The sequence below is a fragment of the Lipotes vexillifer genome, unplaced genomic scaffold (genome assembly GCF_000442215.2).
Source record: "Lipotes vexillifer unplaced genomic scaffold, Lipotes_vexillifer_v1.1 scaffold1233, whole genome shotgun sequence".
NCBI lineage: Eukaryota > Metazoa > Chordata > Mammalia > Artiodactyla > Lipotidae > Lipotes > Lipotes vexillifer.
Window position 1 is genome coordinate 1,108,707 of NW_006782167.1, and position 23,206 is coordinate 1,131,912.

A 23,206-nucleotide genomic window follows, 5' to 3' on the forward strand; every position below is an offset into this window, starting at 1 on the left:
CTGAAACTCCACTTTAGGTTTTGGACCTCTTAGTTTGAGTCCCTCTTTTTCTTAACTTTTTTTCTCCTTCAACTTCGTATGTATTTTCACTTTTTGTTTGACTTTGGTTGATCCTTGGTTGTCTCACACACACATGCCTAAAAGAGGCAACCAAAAGGTGATTGGAAGCTTTGTGATTTGCTTGGTGATACTCACAGTGAGGTGAAGAAGAGGTGCCTGATTTTTTCCTTTGGAGAATTACCCAGTGTCCTTTACTGAAAAAGAAGTGGGCATGGATTAAAGTCAATTGAGAGAATGATTACAGATTCTAAATGAATCAGAAAGAAAGAAAAAGTGTTATAACAGTGTTCCTAAATATTTAAATGCCTAGGCAAGGCACAAACACAGAATCACTAGACAGAGTAATGAATAACAACATTAAGGAGCTAGGAAAAGAAGAGCAAATTAAATCCAAAGTAAGTAGAAGAAAGGAAATAATAAAGATAAGAGCAGAAATTAATGAAATAGAAAATGGACAAATAATAGAGAAAGTCACAAATTCAAAAGTTGTTTCTTGGGAAGATCAATAAAAGTGATGAACCCCTAACAAGACAGATGAAAGAAAAGAACAAGTTACCATTGTCAGGAATGAAAGAGGGTAATCACTACAGATCCCACAGATAGTAATAGCATACTAAGGAAATATAATAAGTAACTCTATGCCAATAAGTTTAATAACCTGAATGATATAGACAGATTCCTTGAAAGACATAAATAATAAAAACTAACCCAAGAAGAAATAGAAAATCTGAATACCCCTGTATCTGTTAAAAATTGGATTTAGAGTGAAAAACTTTCACTTTCAAAGGAAACTTGGGGCCCCAGATGGTTTTCCAGGTAAATTTTATCAAACATTAAAGGAATAAATAAGACTAAGCTTCCACAAACTCTTTCAGCAAATAGAAGAGTAGGGAGCATTTCCCAATTCATTTTATGAGTTCAGTGTAACCCTGATATCAAAACTGGACAAGGATATTATTTTAAAAATACTACAGACCACTATCCCTCATGAACACACACTTGAAAATCCTCAACAAAATATTAGCAAATTGAATCCAACAATATATAGAAAGGATAATATGTCATGACCAAGCGGGATTTATCTTAATTTGACACTTGAAAATTATCAATATAATTCACTGCATTAATAAAATAAGGAGAAAAATGGCATAATCATTTCAGTAGATGCAGAAAAAACATTTAACACCATTCAATATCCATTCATTATAGGCATTCTCATTAAACTAGGAAAAGAGGGGGGAACTTTCTCAGCTGTTTAAAGTACATCTATGAAAAACCTATAGCTAATATCATACTTAGAGACAAAAGACTTAATGCTTTCTCCAAGATTAGTAATAAGACAAGAATATCTGTACTCACCAGTTCTATTCAGTATTATACTGGAGGTCTTAGCCAGTGCAATGAGGTAAGCAGAAGAATTAAAAGACATGAAGATTGGAAAGAAAGAAGCAAACCATAGGCCTTCCCTGGTGGTCCAGTGGTAAAGAATCTGCCTTGCAATGCAGGGGACGTGGGTTCGATCCCTGGTCAGGGAACTGAGATCCCACATGCCACGGGGCAGCTGAGCCCGTGCACCACAACTACTGAGCTCAAGCGCCTCCACTAGAGCCCGCGTGCTGCAAACTACAGAGCCCACGTGCTCTGGAGCCCGCACGCCACAACTAGAGAAGAGAAAACCTGCCGCCACAACTAGAGAGAAGCCTGCACGCCACAGTGAAAGATCCCCCATGCCTCAACAAAGATCCTGTATGCCGCAACTAAGACCCGACACAGCCAAAAAAAAATAGTAATAAATAAATAAATAATCTAAAAAAAAAAAAAAGCAAACCAGTCTTTTTTTTTTTTTTTTTTTTTTGGGCAGATGATATGACTATATGTGTAGAAAATCCTAGTTAATTTACAAAACATTAGAATTAAGTGACTTGAGCAGGGGCGCAGGATACATGATCATTATTCCAAAATCAATTTAAAGCATATTAGTAAAGGAACACCTGAAAAGTGAAATTGAAAAAATGATTGTCAGAGAATGAAAAAGTATAAAATACTTAGTGATAAATTTAGTGAAAAATGCATAAGACTTCTATGCTGAAACTACAAAACTATAATATGTTGCTGAGAGAACTTAAAGACCTAAATACATGGAATTTATATGGAAATGCAAAGGATCTAGAATAGCCAAAAGCAATTTTATAAAAGAATAAGTTGGAGGACTTAAACTTCAAGGTTTGCTATAAATCTACAGTAATTAGGGCTTTGTGGAAGGACATTAAGGATAGACAAATAGATCAACAGAATAGAATAGAAAGTCCTGTAGACAAACATACAATCCATTTTTTAAAAAAAAATTATATTGGAGTATGGTTGATTTACAATGTTGTGTTAGTTTCAGGTGTATAGCAAAGTGAATCAGTTATACGTACGTCAATACTTATGTCCACTCTTTTTTTTTTATATCTTCTTTTCCCATATAGTCCATTACAGAGTATTGAGTAGAGTTCCCTGTGCTGTACAGCAGGTTCTTATTATCTATTTTATATATAGTAGGGTGTATATGTCAATCCCAATCTCCCAATTTATTCCTCCCCCATTTATCCCCTAATAGCTATGTTTGTTTTCTACATCTGTGACTCTACCTCTGTTTTGTAAATAAGTTTATTTGTACCCCATTTTTTAGGTAATCAATATCAAGTGATATTTATCTTTCTGTGTCTGACTTACTTCACTCAGTATGACAATCTCTAGGTCCATCCATGTTGCTGCAAATGACATTATTTTGTTCTTTTTTAATGGCTGAGTAATATTCCATTGTATATATGTACTGCATCTTCTATTTACAATAGCCAGGACATGGAAGCAACCTAAATGTCCATCAACAGAGGAATGGATAAAATCCACTTATTTTTGATCAGCTGCCTATACAGTTCAGTGGGGAAAAGGAGGGAATTTCCATGGTGATGGGACAACTGGAAGAAGGAATGGAACAGAGTAAATCTTGATTCCTACTTTATGCCATACGCAAAAAGTAGTTTGAGATGGATCATAGATCTATGAGGAGAAATTCTATAAAGCTTATAAAAGAAAATATCCAAATCAGATTGTGATCTGGCATAAGGAAAGATTATTTGACAGGACAAAGAAAGAAATAACTACTAAAAAACGATAGACTGGATTTTACCAAAATTTAAAATTTCTGCTCATCAAAAGCTTCTTAAGAAAATAAACAGGCAAGCTACATACTGGGAGAAAATAGTCACAGTTAATATATCTGGCAAAGAACTTTAGTAAATATAATGAAGTACAACACAAAACAAAGAAAAATGTGGGTTAAAGACTTAACAGACATTTCCCCAACGTGTATAGGAATGGATAATAAGTACATGAAAAATGTGCTTAACAACATCATTAATTAGGGAAATGCATATTAAAACCACAAGGAAATACCATACATACTGTCAGAATGCATAAAATTTAAAAGACCATGCAGTATATTGGCAAGTATAGGGTGTAATTGGAATTCTCACATATTGTTGGGGAAGTAGAAAGTGGTATAATCACTGTAGAAAACTCTTTGATAGTTTCTTATAAAGTTAAGCATACATCTACCCCATGACTCAGGAATTCTACTCCTTATTATTTACCCCAAATGAAAATGTCCTCAGAAAGACTTGCATACAAATGTTCATTAAAAACTTTATTCGTAATTGCCCTCAAACTAGAGACAACCCAGATGTCTAATAATGGAAGAATGGATAAACAAATTGTGGTATATAATTCAATGAAATTCTCAACAGTAAAAGAAGAACAAAGTACTGATGTCCACAGTCACATTGATGAATCACCGAAAATGCTGAGCAGAAGAGACCAGACACAAGAAAACACACCGTCTGATTGTATCTATGAAATTCTGAAGGAGGCAAAAGTAATTTATGGTGGCAGAAATCAGAGAGTGTGTGTCTCTGGAGGAGACTGAAAAACATGGCTGAAGAGAACTTTCCAGGGTGATGGAATATCCTATATCTTGTTAGGGTTGTGAGATATAAGGGTGTACGTGTTTGTTAACTCATCAAACTCAGTACTTAATGGTTTGTGCATTTCACTATATGAAAATGGTACTGCAATTACGAAAAGGCCAGAACAATAATGATAAAAATTATGAGTATATTATTCACTTTCACTAAACTAGTACTTGTGGCTTTCGGTTCTTTTTTTTTTTTTTTAACATTTTTATTGGGGTATAATTGCTTTACAATGGTGTGTTAGTTTCTGCTTTATAACAGAGTGAATCAGTTATACATATACATATGTTCCCATATCTCTTCCCTCTTGCGTCTCCCTCCCTCCCCCCCTCCCTATCTCCCACCCCTCCAGGCGGTCACAAAGCACCGAGCCGATATCCCTGTGCCATGCGGCTGCTTCCCACTAGCTATCTACCTTACGTTTGTTAGTGTATATATGTCCATGCCTCTCTCTCGCCCTGTCACAGCTCACCCTTCCCCCTCCCCAAATCGTCAAGTCTGTTCTCCAGTAGGTCTCTGTCTTTATTCCTGTCTTACCCCTAGGTTCTTCATGACATTTTTTTCCCTTAAATTCCATATATATGTGTTAGCATATGGTATTTGTCTTTCTCTTTCTGACTTACTTCACTCTGTGTGACAGACTCTAGGTCTATCCACCTCATTACAAATGCTCAATTTCGTTTCTTTTTATGGCTGAGTAATATTCCATTGTATATATGTGCCACATCTTCTTTATCCATTCATCCGACGATGGGCACTTAGGTTGTTTCCATCTCCGGGCTATTGTAAGTAGAGCTGCAGTGAACCTTTTGGTATGTGACCCTTTTTGAGTTTTGGTTTTCTCAGGGTATATGCCCAGTAGTGGGATTGCTGGGTCATATGGTAGTTCTATCTGTAGTTTTTTAAGGAACCTCCATACAGTTCTCCATAGTGGCTGAACCAATTCACATTCCCACCAGCAGTGCAAGAGTGTTCCCTTTTCTCCACACCCTCTCCAGCATTTATTGTTTCTAGATTTTTTGATGATGGCCATTCTGACTGGTGTGAGATGATATCTCATTGTAGTTTTGATTTGCATTTCTCTAATGATTAATGATGTTGAGCATTCTTTCATGTGTTTGTTGGCAGTCTGTATATCTTCTTTGGAGAAATGTCTATTTAGGTCTTCTGCCCATTTTTGGATTGGGTTGTTTATTTTTTTGTTATTGAGCTGCATGAGCTGCCTGTAAATTTTAGAGATTAATCCTTTGTCAGTTGATTCATTTGCAAATATTTTCTCCCATTCTGAGGGCTGTCTTTTGGTCTTGTTTATGGTTTCCTTTGCTGTGCAAAAGCTTTGAAGTTTCATTAGGTCCCATTTGTTTATTTTTGTTTTTATCTCCATTACTCTAGGAGATGGGTCAAGAAGGATCTTGCTGTGATTTATGTCATAGAGTGTTCTGCCTATGTTTTCCTCTAAGAGTTTGATAGTTTCTGGCCTTACATTTAGGTCTTTAATCCATTTTGAGCTTATTTTTGTGTATGGTGTTAGGGAGTGATCTAATCTCATACTTTTACATGTACCTATCCAATTTTCCCAGCACCACTTATTGAAGAGGCTGTCCTTTCTCCACTGTATATTCCTGCCACCTTTATCAAAGATAAGGTGACCATATGTGCATGGGTTTATCTCTGGGCTTTCTATCCTATTCCATTGATCTATCTTTCTGTTTTTGTGCCAGTACCATACTGTCTTGATTACTGTAGCTTTGTAGTATAGTCTGAAGTCAGGCAGCCTGATTCCTCCAGCTCCATTTTTTGTTCTCAAGATTGCTTTGGCTATTCGGGGTCTTTTGTGTTTCCATACAAATTGTGAAATTTTTTGTTCTAGTTCTGTGAAAAATGCCAGTGGTAGTTTGATAGGGATTGCATTGAATCTATAGATTGCTTTGGGAAGTAGAGTCATTTTCACAATGTTGATTCTGCCAATCCAGGAACATGGTATATCTCTCCATCTATTTGTATCATCTTAAATTTCTTTCATCAGTGTCTTATAATTTTCTGCATACAGGTCTTTTGTCTCCTTAGGTAGGTTTATTCCTAGATATTTTATTCTTTTTGTTGCAATGGTAAATGGGAGTGTTTTCTTGATTTCACTTTCAGATTTTTCATCATTAGTGTATAGGAATGCCAGAGATTTCTGTGCATTAATTTTGTATCCTGCTACTTTACCAAATTCATTGATTAGCTCTAGTAGTTTTCTGGTAGCATCTTTAGGATTCTCTATGTATAGTATCATGTCATCTGCAAACAGTGACAGCTTTACTTCTTCTTTTCCGATTTGGATTCCTTTTATTTCCTTTTCTTCTCTGATTGCTGTGGCTAAAACTTCCAAAACTATGTTGAATAAGAGTGGTGAGAGTGGGCAACCTTGTCTTGTTCCTGACCTTAGTGGAAATGCTTTCAGTTTTTCGCCATTGAGGATGATGTTGGCTGTGGGCTTGTCATATACGGCCTTTATTATATTGAGGAAAGTTCCCTCTACACCTACTTTCTGCAGGGTTTTTATCATAAATGGGTGTTGAATTTTGTCAAAAGCTTTCTCTGCATCTATTGAGATGATCATATGGTTTTTCTCCTTCAATTTGTTAATATGGTTAATCACATTGATAGATTTGCGTATATTGAAGAATCCTTGCATTCCTGGAATAAACCCCACTTGATCATGGTGTATGATCCTTTTAATGTGCTGTTGGATTCTGTTTGCTAGTATTTTGTTGAGGATTTTTGCATCTGTGTTCACCAGTGATATTGGCCTGTAGTTTTCTTTCTTTGTGACATCCTTGTCTGGTTTTGGTATCAAGGTGATGGTGGCCTCGTAGAATGAGTTTGGGAGTGTTCCTCCCTCTGCTATATTTTCGAAGAGTTTGAGAAGGATGGGTGTTAGCTCTTCTCTAAATGTTTGATAGAATTCGCCTGTGAAGCCATCTGGTCCTGGGCTTTTGTTCGTTGGAAGATTTTTAATCACAGTTTCGATTTCAGTGCTTGTGATTGGTCTGTTCATATTTTCTATTTCTTCCTGATTCAGTCTTGGCAGGTTGTGCATTTCTAAGAATTTGGCCATTTCTGCCAGGTTGTCCATTTTATTGGCATAGAGTTGCTTGTAGTAATCCCTCATGATTTTTTTTATTTCTGCCGTGTCAGTTGTTCCTTCTCCTTTTTCATTTCTGATTCTATTGATTTGAGTCTTCTCCCTTTTTTTCTTGATGAGTCTGGCTCATGGTTTATCTATTTTGTTTATCTTCTCAAAGGGCCAGCTTTTAGTTTCATTGATCTTTGCTATTGTTTTTCCTTCATTTCTTTTTCATTTATTTCTGATCTGATTTTTATGATTTCTTTCCTTCTGCTAACTTTGGGGGTTTTTTGGTTCTTCTTTCTCTAGTTGCTTTAGGTGCAAGGTTAGGTTGTTTATTCGAGATGTTTCCTGCTTCTTAAGGTGGGCTTGTATTGCTATAAACTTCCCTCTTAGAACTGCTTTTGCTGCATCCCATAGGTTTGGGGTCGTTGTGTCTCCATTGTCATCTGTTTCTAGGTATTTTTAAATTTCCTCTTTGATTTCTTCAGTGATCACTTCGTTATTAAGTAGTGTATTGTTTAGCCTCCATGTGTTTGTATTTTCTACACATCTTTTCCTGTAATTGATATCTAGTCTCATGGCGTTGTGGTTGGAAAAGATACTTGATACGATTTCAGTTTTCTTAAATTTACCAAGGCTTGATTTGTGACCCAAGATATGATCTATCCTGGAGAATGTTCCATGAGCACTTGAGAAAAATGTGTATTCTGTTGTTTTTGGATGGAGTGTCCTATAAATATCAATTAAATCCATCCTGTTTAATGTATCATTTAAAGCTTGTGTTTCCTTATTTATTTTCATTTTGGATGATCTGTCCATTGGTGAAAGTGGGGTGTTGAAGTCCCCTACTATGAATGTGTTACTGTCGATTTCCCCTTTTATGGCTGCTAGTTTTTGCCTTATGTATTGAGGTGCTCCTATGTTGGGTGCATAAATATTTACAATTGTTATATCTTCTTCTTGGATCGATCCCTTAATCATTATGTAGTGTCCTTCTTTGTCTCTTCTGATAGTCCTTATTTTAAAGTCTATTTTGTCTGATATGAGAATTGCTACTCCAGCTTTCTTTTGGTTTCCATTTGCATGGAATATCTTTTTCCATCCCCTTACTTTCAGTCTGTATGTGTCTCTAGGTCTGAAGTGGGTCTCTTGTAGACAGCATATATATGGGTCTTGTTTTTGTATCCATTCAGCCAATCTGTGTCTTTTGGTGGGAGCATTTAGTCCATTTACATTTAAGGTAATTATCGATATGTATGTTCCTATTCCCATTTTCTAAATTGTTTTGGGTTCGTTATTATAGGACTTTTCCTTCTCTTGTGTTTTTGTCTAGAGAAGTTCCTTTAGTATTTGTTTTAAAGCTGGTTTCGTGGTGCTGAACTCTCTCAGCTTTTGCTTCTCTGTAAACGTTTTAATTTTTCCATCAAATCTGAATGAGATCCTTGCTGGGTAGAGTAATCTTGGTTGCAGGTTTTTCTCCTTCATCACTTTCAGTATGTCCTGCCACTCCCTTCTGGCTTGCAGAGTTTCTGCTGAGAGATCAGCTGTTAACCTTATGGGGATTCCCTTGTGTGTTATTTGTTGTTTTTCCCTTGCTGCTTTTAATATGCTTTCTTTGTATTTAATTTTTGGCAGTTTGATTAATATGTGTCTTGGCGTATTTCTCCTTGAATTTATCCTGTATGGGACTCTCTGTGCTTCCTGGACTTGATTAACTATTTCCTTTCCCATATTAGGGAAGTTTTCAACTATAATCTCTTCAAATATTTTCTCAGTCCCTTTCTTTTTCTCTTCTTCTTCTGGAACCCCTATAATTCGAATGTTGGTGCGTTTAATGTTGTCCCAGAGGTCTCTGAGACTGTCCTCAGTTCTTTTCATTCTTTTTTCTTTATTCTGCTCTGCAGTAGTTATTTCCACTATTTTATCTTCCAGGTCACTTATCCGTTCTTCTGCCTCAGTTATTCTGCTATTGATCCCATCTAGAGTATTTTAAATTTCATTTATTGTTTTGCTCATCGTTGCTTGTTTCATCTTTATTTCTTCTAGGTCCTTGTTAAATGTTTCTTGCATTTTGTCCATTCTATTTCCAAGATTTTGGATCATCTTTACTATCATTATTCTGAATTCTTTTTCAGGTAGACTGCCTATTTCCTCTTCATTTGTTCGGTCTGGTGGGTTTTTATCTTGCTCCTTCATCTGCTGTGTGTTTTTCTGTCTTCTCATTTTGCTTATCTTACTGTGTTTGGGGTCTCCTTTTTTCAGGCTGCAGGTTCGTAGTTCCCGTTGTTTTTGATGTCTGTCTCCAGTGGCTAAGGTTGGTTCAGTAGGTTGTGTAGGCTTCCTCGTGGAGGGGACTAGTGCCTGTGTTGTGGTGGATGAGTCTGGATCTTGTCTCTCTAGTGGGCAGGTCCACGTCTGGTGGTGTGTTTTGGGGTGTCTGTGGACTTTTGATTTTAGGCAGCCTCTCTGCTTATGGGTTGGGTTGTGTTCCTGTTTTGCTAGTTGTTTGGCATAGGTTGTCCCGCACTGTAGCTTTGCTGGGGTCGTTGAGTGAAGCTGGGTGCTGGTGTTGAGATGGAGATCTCTGGGAGATTTTCGCCGTTTGATATTATGTGGGGCTGGGAGGTCTCTTCTTGACGAGTGTTCTGAAGTTGGCTCTCCCACCTCAGAGGCAGAGTCCTGACTCCTGGCTGGAGCAGCAAGAGCCTTTCATCCACTCGGCTCAGAATAAAAGGGAGAGAAAGTAGAGAGAATTAGAGGGAAGGAAGGAAGAAAGAAAAGAAGGAAAGGTGGAAAGAAAGGAGGGAGGGAGGAAGGAAGGAGGGAAGGAAAGAAAATAGAAAGAAAGAAGATACAGTAAAATAAAATAAAGTATAATAAAGTTATTGAATTAAAGAATAATTATTTAGAAAAAAAAGGGAAGGATAGAACCTTAGGACAAATGGTGGAAGCAAAGCTATACAGACAAAATCTTACACAGAAGCATACACATACACCCTCACAAAAAGAGGTAAAGGGGAAAAAAATCATAAATCTTGCTCTCAAAGTCCACCTCCTCAATTTGGGATGATTCGTTGTCTAAAGGAGGGAAGGATGGAAGGAAGGAGAGAAAGAAAGAAAAAGAAAGAAGGTAAAGTATAATAAAATTATTAAAATTAAAATTATTAAGAAAAATTTTTTTAAATCAAAAAAAAACAATGGACGGATAGAACCCTAGGACAAATGGTGGAAGCAAAGCTATACAGACAAGATGTCACACAGAAGCATACACATACACATTCACAAAAAGAGGAAAAGGGGAAAAAATCATAGATCTTGCTCTCGAAGTCCACCTCCTCAATTTGGGATGATTCGTTGTCTATTCATGTATTCCACAGATGCAGGGTACATCAAGTTGATTGTGGAGCTTTAATCCGCTGCTCCTGAGGCTGCTGGGAGAGATTTCCCTTTCTCTTCTTTGTTCTCACAGCTCCCAGGGGCTCAGCTTTGGATTTGGCCCTGCTTCTGCGTGTAGGTCGCTGGAGGGCGTCTGTTTTTTTTGCTCAGACAGGATGGGGTTAAAGGAGCCGCTGATTCGGGGGCTCTCGCTCACTCAGGCCGGGGTGAGGGAGGGGCACGGCGTGCGGGGCGGGCCTGGGGCGGCAGAGGCCGCCGTGATGTTGCACCAGCCTGAGGCGCGCCGTGCGTTCTTCCGGGAGAGTTGTCCCTGCATCCCGGGAACCTGGCAGTGGCGGGCTGCACAGGCTCCCCGGAAGAGGCGTGTGGATAGCGACCCGTGCTCGCACACAGGTCCCTTGGTGGCGGCGGCGGCAGCAGCCTTAGCGTCTCCCGCCCGTCTCTGGGGTCCGCGCTTTTAGCCGCGGCTCGCGCCCGTCTCTGGAGCTCCTTTAAGCAGCGCTCTTAAACCCCTCTCCTCGCGCACCAGGAAACAAAGAGGGAAGAAAAAGTCTCTTGCCTCTTCGGCAGGTCCAGACTTTTACCCGGACTCCCTCCCGGCCAGCCGTGGTGCACTAACCCCTTCAGGCTGTGTTCAAGCCGCCAACCCCAGTCCTCTCCCTGCGCTCGGACCGAAGCCCCGCCTGCTTCGGCGGGGGAGCAGACAAGCCTCTCGGGCTGGTGAGTGCCGGTCGCCCCTGATCCTCTGTGCGGGAATCTCCCCGCTTTGCCCCCCGCACCCCTGTTGCTGTGCTGTCCTCCGCGGCTCCGAAGCTCCCCGCTCCGCCTCCCGCAGTCTCCGCCCGCGAAGGGGCTTCTTAGTGTGTGGAAACCTTTCGTCCTTCACAGCTCCCTCCCACTGGTGCAGGTCCCGTCCCTATCCTTTTGTCTCTGTTTTTTCTTATTTTTTCTTTTGCCCTAACCAGGTACGTGGGGAGTTTCTTGTCTTTTGGGAGGTCTGAGGTCTTCTGCCAGCATTCAGTAGGTGTTCTGTAGGAGTTGTTCCACGTGTAGATGTATTTCTGGTGTATCTGTGGGGAGGAAGGTGATCTCCGCGTCTTACTCTTCCGCCATCTTCCCAGCACCCCTGGCTTTCTGTTCTTGTTCTCAGAGCACCTCTGTGTTTCATCAGTCACTTGATAAGTGTATGCACCCTGTGTTTTTATTGGATTTGGCTCCTGTGCCTGTGACAAATTTTGTTTCTGCCCATTTGGTTTCCCTTGTCATGATGTTTGAAAGAGACTTAGAGTGAAAAGTTAAAGAAGGTTATCAGGTAGCTTTTGAGGATTAAGCTGGAACATTCATCAAGTCACATGAGGTGTGGTGTACCCTTAAGTAGTTATAAGGTGCAGGGACATGTTGTCTTTACTGTGCTTTTAAAAGCACACTTACCGGTGGTGTTTGCTTCCCTCCCTCCCTGCTTCCCTCCCTCCCTCCCTCTTTCTGTCTTTCCTCTCTTTCTGTTTTTAAATATAGAAAAGTATAAAGAAGAAAACCAAAATGGCCCATAATTTTACTGTCCAGATAATTGATGTTAGCCTTTAAAAAACGAGTAATATATGCTTCTAGTAAGAGAATTCAGTTGGTATAGAAAGTTATAAAATAAAAGGCTCCATGTCCTTAATATTGCTCTCAGAAGATATGACTTTATTATAAAGTATAATATGTCCTTGCAGAAAAACTTGTTCATATATCAAAATATGTGATAATTTATATAAAACCATGAAAATATTTATACAAAAAGTAGTTTTATTATACACTGCTGTGTAGCTTGTTTTTTTTCACATAGTACATCTTGCAGATATTTCTAAATTAGCACATACCCTATTTTTCAGTCAGTTGTGTACCTTTCATTGCATTTTATAGCCAATTTAGATTATTTTCATTTTTAAATTAAAAACAATGTTTTAAGAATAACTTTCTGTTAGTGAAATGTTGCATTTTTTTTAATTAAAAAAGTTTTAATGATTATAGATTGACAGTTTTTGGCCTTTCTCCTATGTTAGGAGACTTGGAAGGTGCAGCTGTGTCTTCTCAGCCCTGGCACCATTGACATTTTAGGCTGGATAACTCTTTGCTGTAAGGGCTGTTCTGTGTGTTGTAGGATGTTTGGCAGCATCTCTGGACTCTACTTGCTAGATGCTGTAGTGCCCCCCTCCCTCAGTTGTAAAAACCAAAAGCGTCTCCAGACCCTTGGGTTGCAAAGTTGCCCCTGGTTGAGGACCACTGATGCACAGAGCATTGCAGGTACACCCGGATGGTTGCCATTGCCTCTCCTGCTGGAGGAGCTGCAGAAGTCAGATACAAGAGACGTGTTCCTCCTTAGCTTGGGGTTTCAATGGGTGCAAAAAAGGGATATCTCATAGAACCCAGGGAGTGTGTCAGAGTTTTGTGAGCGACTGACAGCTGTCAGAAACCAAAGCAACCCGATAGGTGTTCTGTCATATGTTCAGCAGCTGTTTATTGAATGTCTGCCATCTACTAGGTACTGTGGTGGCCACTGGGTATTTCATGTTGAGAAAAAGAGATGTGAGTGCTGCTTCATGAAGCCTAAGGTTTAGAGGTAGACACAGACATTCAGCAAATGAATGAATGAATGAATGAAATTATAAATGGTATACCTGCTATTGAAGGACTATAACCCGATGCCATGAAAGAATGAAAGAGGGGCCTGATTTGGAATGGCGATGGTGAAGAGATAGCCATGGAAGGCTTCTAAACCTGTGTAGCTTTTTACTGGGTTTGGGGAAGGGGCTGATAAGACTGTTCCAAGCAGAGGGAATAGCATGTATTTGAAGTTTCAGGATATCAAGGTGGGAAAGGTTCAGCTTTTTATGGAACTGAAAGAATGCCAGTTTGAGTGGAGAATAATTCAATGAGAAGGAGAAGTGGATTTAAAGTAAGGGTGGAGAGGTAGTCATGGGCCAGATGATGCAGGGTCTTGTCGGCAGAGTTGGGGTGATGTACAAAGTGTAGTGGGAAGGTGTGGCACGTTATAGGCAGGTGAGTGACATGATCTGATTTATGTTCTGAGGTGATGATTCTGGCTGCTGTTTGGGGTATGCACTGGAGAGAGGCAAGAATAGAATTAGGGGGACCCAGCAAGGCTGTGGTAGTGTAGCTGAAATATATGGGTGGTGGTGACATTGAGTTGACAGTGGAGGCAGAGGGAAATGGACAGATTCTGGAGATGTTTGGAGACAGCATTCACGGAAATTGGTAATAATTTGAATGTGGGTTGTGAAGAGGGGAAGGCATTCATAGTGACTTTCAGAATTCTGGCTTGAATGATGGGTTCACTTGCCATTACTGATGGGGGACCACTGGATGGGTCTGGAGCTTCAGTGGACAAGGGAGCACAGAAGAGCAACAGTTAAGCTTTAGATGTGCTAAGTGTGAGATGCTTGTGAAATATCCTATTAGAGATATCAAGGAAATAAACATGACACATACTCTGGTGTCGAAAATAAGAGTCTGGTGTGCAGAGAAAAGGGTACAGATTGGAGATAAAAAGTTGAGAGTTGTCAGCATATAGATGATAACGTTGTCTAGGAAGAGAGTGTACCTTGATGAGACCATTGGGTCCAGGGCTGAACCCTAAGGAAATCTGACGTTCAGAGGCTGGATACAAGAGGAGCAACAGGCTGAGATAGGAAAGACGTTTGAGAGGTAGGAAGCAGATCCATAGAGGGTGATGTCATGGGAACCGAGCATCGTTTCCAAGGGCGGGGGTGGGGGGGTGGTCAGCTAGGTCTAATGTTCTGAGAGTACTGGTAAGGCTGCTTTGCTAGTGATGACTCCTGAGATGCCCTTTTAAACTACTCTAATTTCTTGTAATACTTGGGGGGATGGGGTTTTAGCCACCAGTGGAGATTGGAGCCCAAATAGGGAAAGGATCTTATGAAAACTTGTAACCTGTTGGTTTAGGGCAGCTTTCCTAACCTTTTCTATAAGAAGCACAGGCAGAAAAACCATTTCGGCAGTATGCCTGGAGCATAGGTGAGCAACATCAGCTCTTAGGGAAAATGCGGCACGATGTAAACATGAACGTGTGTGCGCTCTGGTTGACTGGAGAAGAGCTTTCTACTGCATAAGTCAGTACTACTTCAAACTACTGCAGGTTTGTACAACTGATACCTTCTGTTCACTGAATATGGATGTCAAAAGTTGAATGCTGATCTCTGGAGTCTTGGAGCGATTCTTCTAGAAATCTTTCTTTTTTCAGTTTTTCCTTTTGCCTCATCTGAGGTCTTAGCAAAGATACTCATTTTGTTAGTAGTGCCAGGAAGCGGGCAGTTTCCATGGCAACTGACAGATTGCATGTACTGTGGAAATTTCCGGAATTGACAGAGCTGCATTGCAGAAGGATGCATAAAGCAGTATTCATCTAGAGATCCTAACAGTATGGACACAGAAGAACAGTTGCAGTGCTGTGCAGGGTATGTGTTATGTTTATTTTCCTGTCTCAGGAGGATTACGAGTTATGAGGAGAGGGTAAAACAGCTTGAGGCATTTTAGTATATGCTGGCTTGCTAAAATCAGAGAAGCTTTGGGAAAAAGGAGGAAAAATAATTTGGGAAGAAAGATGTGTTTGATAGCATTGGGAGGAAATCAAGATAAAGATAAATGAAGTAGAAGAATGCGATAATGAAATAAGAGGAGAAAACACACTTCAAACTGATTAGATAATAAAGGGGTCTTACAGATGGTGGTTCTAGACACAAGAAGATATTTATTTATCAAAGGAAGATTAGCAGGCGTTGGCAAGCTCAGGGAATCACGTTCTCCTGTACGGGAAGGATAATGCTGGTAAGGTAATGAGCTGCTGCCTGCTGAAGGGTGATGTGCAGCTGTGAGGGCTGCTCTGGGTGTGGGGAGGTTTGCTGCTGCCTCGTGTACTCACTTCCCTGCACGCAGGGAGAGTCAGTGAAGGGCCGTTAGACCCTCAGTCCTACTCCCTGTGGATTTGTGGAGGATTTTTAAGAAAAAGCCTGAAATGTATCTCGAGATTAAATTCTGGAAATAAAACTATAGGACTTGGGTAGATAATTGGAATTTCTTATCCTCCAGAGCATGATTGTAAATTTGAAAGAGAAATGATATGAAAAATAGATAGGATTTAGATCATTTAAATGATAGGTGATATCTAGCTGACTAGATGTCATGTAGGTTATGTAGTCAGCAAACTACAGCTCATGAGCCAAATGTGGCCTGCTGCTAGTTTTTGAAAATAAAGTCTTATTGGAATGTAGCCACACCCATTTGGTTACACAGTTGCCACAGAGACTTGTGTAGATGGCAAAGCCTGAAATATTGTCTGTCCCTTTACAGAAAAGTTTGGTGACTTGTGATTTAGATGGTGTATTGGATTCCTAGGGCTGCTGTAACAAATTCCCACAGACTTGGTGGCTTAAAGCAACAGAAATTTATTCTCTAGGGTTCAGGAGGCCAGAAATTCTGAAGTCAAGGTGTTGGCAGGGCTGTGCTTCTTTGGAAGGCTTAAGAGGAGGATCCTTCCGTCCTATTCCTAGCTCGGGTAGCTCCTGGTGTCTCTTGGGTTTTGATAGTATAACTCCAGTTGCTGCCTGTCCTTACTTCCCTGTCTCTGTGTCTCTCTTTCCTTTTCTGTCTCTTTTAAGGACACTCATTATATTTAGGGTCCACCCTAATCCAGGATGGTCTTTTCTGGAGACCATTTTCTTAATTACATCTGTAAAGATAAGGTCACCTTCTGAGGTTCCAGATGGACATACCTTTTGTTGGGGCTACAGTTCAGCTCACTGCATATGGTGTTAAAGAACTGGGTTTTGGCTTCTTAGACTACATTCTGTGTTAAGAAAAGTCAGTTCCTGGCAGGTTTCCTTTGGAAACCTGTGAGGCACATCCTCTGAAGTAGACTTGTTGGCCTGCTGGAGAGGGTGTTAAATTTACTTTTCAAGGACCGGACAATACAGACATAGTTAAAAATCATAGCAGACACAGCCTCTGTGATGTAAACAGAAGCAGCTGGGTAGAGGTAGTACTGGAATATTCGCAGGAAACCATGAGCATTGTCTAACGTTACATGTCTCCATCAGTCTCTCCTCAACTCCCACCCCCTAAAAAACAACAAAGTGAATCTGGAAATTTAATGAAAGGTAGTTGGAACCAAAATGAGAATCAGAATTTTGAGAGATTAGACTCATGACTAGATTATGACAATGGGAAATACATATATGATTTAACATAACTAGATTCCATACATGAGTAGAGTGAATAGAGCTGTAAGTTTGAGACTTGACTCTGGTTAGAGAGCCTTTGTATCATTATAAGAGCATATAGACTGTTGGCCTAGGCAGGCGAGGTCCGTGATGTTTCCTCTTACCTTCTGAGCACATTTACAAGCCATAGTAATGACAGTAGATCTCTATCCTTGCATCCCTTGGAAGTTTCATCTAGCATATTTGAGTATATTTGGAAATGTTTAAGCAGTGATACATGCCCATGCTGAAGAATCAGATGGTAGCCAGGGGATTCCAGGGTGGGTGCTGGAGCTGCAGAGAAAATCCTCCTCACTCTGTGATCTCAGGGACCCCAGCCTAGTGCCTGCATCCTCAGCTGTACACCTGAAAATGAAGCCCCTGGTGTAGACTTGATGGAGATAATCACCAGCAGAATTAAGCAAAGATGGTTAGAAGTGGATCCAAATTAGGGTTCACCAAGAATAAGCAGTACCAAACTAGCCTACTATACTTAAAAAAAAAAAAAAAAAAAAAAAAAGTACTGGGCTGTAGATCAGGAATTTGCCGTGGGCTGGGTGTTTCTTGATTTCACCATATGTGGGTACAGAGGAGGAACACGAAGCCCGAGCCAGGATTTTCAGGCACAGTTTCCTGAAGGGCAAGACTGGATGAAGTTCGTATATTCTTTCTAATTGAATTCTGTTAGTCTGTGACTGTGTATATCTTGAACACCAAACTGAGATGTTAGCAAGCGGTAGGAATGGAAGTTTTCTTCTCTTCTTCCTTTAACAAGATGTTTTGTGTACTAAGTGCCACCCATGTTGAATTGTGTGCTTCAGCTTAAACAGCTTCAGAGAAAGATTCAAATTTAGCTACAATCACTTTATTTTTGATTTTTGATATAAATTTTATTTATTTGTTTATTTTTGGCTATGTTGGGTCTTTGTTGCTGTGCGCGGGCTTTCTCTAGTTGCGGCGAGCAGGGGCTACTCTTCGTTGCGGTGCGCGGGCTTCTCATTGCGGTGGCTTCTCTCGTTGCGGGGCACGGGCTCTAGGTGCGCAGGCTTCAGTAGTTGTGGCTCACGGGCTCAGTAGTTGTGGCTCGTGGGCTCTAGAGTGCAGGCTCAGTAGTTGTGGCGCACGGGCTTAGTTGCTGCGCGGCATGTGGGATCTTCCCTGACTAGGGCTTGAACCCGTGTCCCCTGCCTTGGCAGGCGGATTCTTAACCACTGCGCCACCGGGGAAGCCCCGCTACGATTACTTTAACTTTTAATTTTTCTGTTGGCATCTAGAATCTACGTAAGGAAATAGAATAAGATAAGGTTTAAAGCATAGATTGGGATTAAGTTAAGCTGGTTGATCATAGTTCATACAAGCTACAATTTAAGTACTATAAGGGGTTCAAAAGCACACTAGATTTCAAGTAGATATATAAAATAGATGCATAGCAAAACGTGTCTGTTAATAAAATTTATTTCTATAAAATCTTTTTTTCTCATTGACTTATTTGGATAAATGTCCCCCCAAAATAATAAAAATAAGCTTGAGAATGTAGTTGTTTCATAGTTATGTGTTTAAAAGATAATTCACATAGTAATAGTATTAAAAATTAGCTACAGGTTAGGATAAAAATAGTGGTTCAGACCCTTGGTTCTTGTTTGCTTGAGGAACTAAAGTTATGACTTTATAAAAGCAATTTCATATTTGTAGTACAAAATGATGTATGAGTAGCAGCTGCCTGCTAAAATATTTAAGAAACAAAGGTGAAGCATAGAAAATTAAGACAACTTAATGCTAAACGCTATATCTGATTGCTAATAGCAGTAACAGCCAGGGTAAAGAAAAAATGTACCCAAGGTTTTTCTTGCAACATTCCTGCAGAGACTGATTGCGGTAAGGGGGCCCCTTCTGAGCCTCTAGTCTCATAGACTGAGCATCTTCGTTCTCTTTCCCGCCCTCCCCCCTCACTGGTAACTACAGAAAATACCTGGAGAGCGACGGGGGGAGGAGGAGAAGTGGATGCAGACACATTCCACTGGGTAGTGTGGTCATTCTGAGAAGTGTTGTAGGTGGACGCAGAGAAGGGCTGTAGCAGCAAAGTAGACTGAGAGTTGTATTTTTATATTTGCTGCTGTCAGCTGAGAGCACAGCATTAGAGATCAAGGAGATTGGGGGGAGGAGCATTTGCCTTTGGAGCAGTGAGTGCTTTGATTGAATGCACTGAGCCCTGGATGCCTCAAACTGTACACGTGCTTTCAGCTGTAGACGTGGGACAGGCAGATCCCTTTCACACAGAGTGGGGCCCAAGGAAACTCAGTCTCTCTCTCTTGACGGTTTTGAGGTATAATTGACATGTAATAACCCGCACCTATTTAAGGTGTACATTTGCTGAGTTTTGAGGTATGTATGCACCTGTGAAACCACCACCACAGGCAACATAATGAACACATTCATCATCCCCCAGAGTTTCCTCCTGCCCCCTTGTAGTTTTTATATCCAGACGTTTGATTTGGTTCTTCTCCATTCTTTAGCTTCTTGAGCATATGGAATACAGTAATAAACACTGTTTCATTGTCCTTGTCTACTTATTCTAGCATCTCTGTCATTTCTGGGTCACTTTGAATTGGTTGCTTTTTCTCCTTATGATGGCTCATAGTATCTTGCTTCTTTGCATACTTGAGGATTTTAGATTGCATGCCAGGCATTGGGTGCTGGCTGCTTTTGTATCTTATAAATATTTTTGAGCTCTGTCCTTTGGTTAAGTTCCTCGGAAATAGTTTGATCCTTTTCGGGTCTCTTTTTTCAGCTTCGGTAGGTGAGACCAGATCCTTCTGCGTGCTTTCCTGAATTCCCCATGAGTTGTGGAGTTTTCCACTCTTGTGGAGTTGTTGTATGAGCCTGGGTATCATTCCCTCTAATGCTTTTGGGTGGTTCTTTCCTCAGCCTTGTGTAGGTTCCTCATAAGCTTGTGCTGATCAACGGGGGGGGCCCTGCACGTCTGTGCGGCCCTCTCTTATCTAGTGCTCTACCTTGAGAGCTCGGTCTCCGCAGACTCCCAGGTCCGTCGCCTCCTCGTGAGGATCCGCTGGATCTGCCCGCCCTGTGTTGCGGTCTGTGAAGTCTCCCTAGGCAGTATGCACGCTGGGGTGGCTGCAGGGCTCGCCTCGTGTATTTCCTGCCTCTCAGCAGTCCCTTGCTGCCTTTTGTTGTCCGCTGTCCAGGGTCTTCAAGACCTTACCGTGTATTGTCTTTTTTTTTCAGTTGTTTCAGGTCTGAGTATCAGTCTGTCTCCCGATGCTCCATAATAGCCCAAGCACAAGTGCCACAGACACTCATCGTGACATAGGAGGAGAATTATGGAATTAGGGAATAATATCTTCAGCGCTTTGAGAAGGAGCATCTCTGAATGTGATATTTTGCAGCATTCAAACTCGTTTTTTACAAGAATGATTAGCATTTGTAATAGAGTAGAAGAAATCATGGCATTCATAAAAAAAGGATTGGAAAATAGTGAGGAGAGAACAAATTTGGTTAAATAGGCAACAGAATTACTGAGAAGGGTGATAGATGAGAAAAAACATTGCTAGGAAACTGTAAATGCAGTGGTGGAATGAAATCCATTTTGCATGTGGAACTTAAATGGTACTGCATGATAGCAGAAGAAAAGAATGTGATGGGAATAATTGATTTGAAAACATACAAAGTACCACATTTTTTACATATATAAATGCATAAATACAATCGGAAGGCAAACAACACCCTGGAGAAATATTTGCAATACAGGACGAAGAGTTGATACATATGTTAATAGGAAAAGAACTTTTTAGCAGAAGCAGCGACAGCAAAACAAACACCGGTCTAGGAGGGCTCTGGCTAAGGGGGTGTTATCTCAGGCGGTTAACCAAAGAAACGCTGTTTACCAAATAGCTCAGAACATCCAACTCCAAGAGTAATACATCAAAATGCCACTTAAGAGTGAGTGATCTAACCCCAGCCACCTTTCCGGCTGGCCTGAGGGAAAGGGTGCTATGGGCCGGGCTCAGGCTCTCCAGGCAGCGCTATGCAGCCATGTGAACCCTGTGATGGCTGACACGTCGACGATGCACTCAGTGAGCTCTGCAAAGCAGTAGGTGCAACAGGTCATTCGGTGACCTATCCACATAGTACAGAAAAATGCAAAGGATCTATACTGAATTGTTAATAGTGCTTTTCTCTGGATTATGACTGATTTTTCTTTTTAAATTTCTCTTCTACCTGTGTAGCTGTGAGAGGGATTTAGGATTGGGTAGTCTGCTTGGAAAAAGAGGTTCAGGAACTTGTCCTGCTGCTCAATTTGCACAGCAGAACCCTGTGTTTAGTAGATGGCGGGGCTGGGGCTAGAGCTCTCCCAGGTAACCTTGGCTGTGCCGTTCCGTTTCTTTAAAAAACAAGCCCACCCACCTACATACAAAGCCCCAGGCAGCTTTATCAGACACACGAGGTAGAAATAAAGCTTTTCTCAGGGCCCAGTCTGATTACATTCTGGAACATTATGTCACAGTTCTTTAGTTGTTTTGGAATCGGTTGGATTTCAGAAATTCATAGATTAGTCTGGGCCAATGAAAGGATGGTAATTAAAATACAGTAGTGATGATTCAGTATTAAATAGTAAACGGACAAGTTGCTCATTTCTATCCAGAAGATCAGTTATCAGAGAAAGTACTGAGACATGCAGATGGCCAACAGACACTTGAAGAGATTCTCAATATCACTAATTATTAGAGAAATGCAAATCAAAACCACAATGAGGTATCACCTCACAGCTGTCAGAATGGCCATCATCAAAAAGTCTACAAATAATAAATGCTGGAGAGGGTGTGGAGAAAAAGGAAACTTCCTATAGGACTATTGGTGGGAATGTAAATTGGTACAGTCGCTGTGGAGAACAGTATGGAGGGTCCTTAAAAAACTAAAAATAAAGCTACCATATGATCCAGCAGTCCCACTCCTGGGTATATATCTGGAAAAAAAACCCCTCTAATTTGAAAAGATACATGCACCCCAAGGTTCATAGCAGCACTATTTACAATAGCCAAGGCATGGAACCAACCCAACTGCCCATCAACAGACAGCTGGTTTAAGAAGATGATATATATATATATATACGGAATATTACTCAGCCATGACAGAGAATGAACTATTGCTATTTGCAGCAACATGGATGGATCTAGAGAATATTATACCTAGTAAAGTAAGTCAGAGAAAGACAAATACTATATATCATATATGTGGAATCTAAAAAATAATACAAATGAATCTATATACAAAATGGAAATAGACTCACAGACATAGAAAACAAACTTATGGTGCTAACTCCCCCTGCCCTTGAATACGTAGACTTACCCACCCTGTGAGTGGCAGCCTGATATAAGGCATGAGAGAGACATTGCCAGAGCATGTGTACCCTCCCTGTAGGGTTAGCTCTGAAAGAGGGGAATTGAACGGAGTGTGTTTAGTTTCTTCTCTATATTCACTGATCAGTCAGTAAGGCCTCAGGTGAGAGACCAGATCCCTCTGCATGGAACAGTGAGGCATGGGAGGAATAAGTGTTCCCTTAAACAATTGGGGAGAGGTAAGCCCTAAAAGCTTTGATATTTTCCAGTCATTCATATGGCATCTTTATTTATAAAGCCAGGGAATATTGTCGTTTGAAAAGGAACATGAAGATACTGACCACATGGGACATATATACCCAATCTGTTTATATTAGCTGTTGAATATCTGTTGGTAAGATATGGTATGTCCATGAATTGATTTTCCAAATTTGATTCAAATTGATAAGGTTGATTGATTTTTTTTACGTTTTAATCCTTTGTGTTGGTGTCTGTAGATTTCACCAGAGTCTATTATTACCACTAAAATTCTACTAACCTTTATATAGGAGAAAATATATTAATGGTAACATCAGTCTATATCTAAACAGCTTCCCTGGTGCTGTTAATATCCATCCAAAAACATACACTGTTTGAAATACAGTATTCAAGAGATACATAACGCGTTTAATTCAGATTTGTGATCTGTAAGGCATTAAAAAAATGTAAGTGTGTAGCTGATTTTTTACCTGGAATGTGTATCATTTGATAATCTAATTACAAGTCCTAATATAACAAAGACTACTAAAACTTGTTTTCGTACTAAAGACCTCTAAATCCAGAGGAGAAGATTACTGATTTTTCTATGGACTTTTTTCTACTGGACTTTCCTATGTAGAGGACTAGATAGGGGGCTGGGATTGTATTCCTTTCTGAGACTTGGGTTAATTTGAGATTTGGAACCTCAGTCCTTTGCTTGTTTCTTGAGTGGACTCAGCAAAAACATTG

The 23,206-nt window shown here is 40.3% G+C and overlaps 1 protein-coding gene across 3 annotated transcripts in view; it reads left to right on the forward strand.

Annotated features, from left to right (window-relative positions):
* MAP2K4 (mitogen-activated protein kinase kinase 4) overlaps positions 1–23,206 on the forward strand; it is a 116,294-nt gene that overhangs the window by 39,892 nt on the left and 53,196 nt on the right. The window contains exon 1 of one of the 3 annotated variants that reach the window (XM_007455010.1): positions 15,018–15,065. The exons of the other annotated variants lie outside the window; for them this stretch is intronic. Within the exon in view, the coding sequence (XP_007455072.1) occupies positions 15,031–15,065 (35 nt within the window). The 5' untranslated portion in view covers positions 15,018–15,030. Of the gene's footprint in view, positions 1–15,017; positions 15,066–23,206 lie in introns of those variants that run through there. 3 annotated transcript variants of the gene reach the window in all.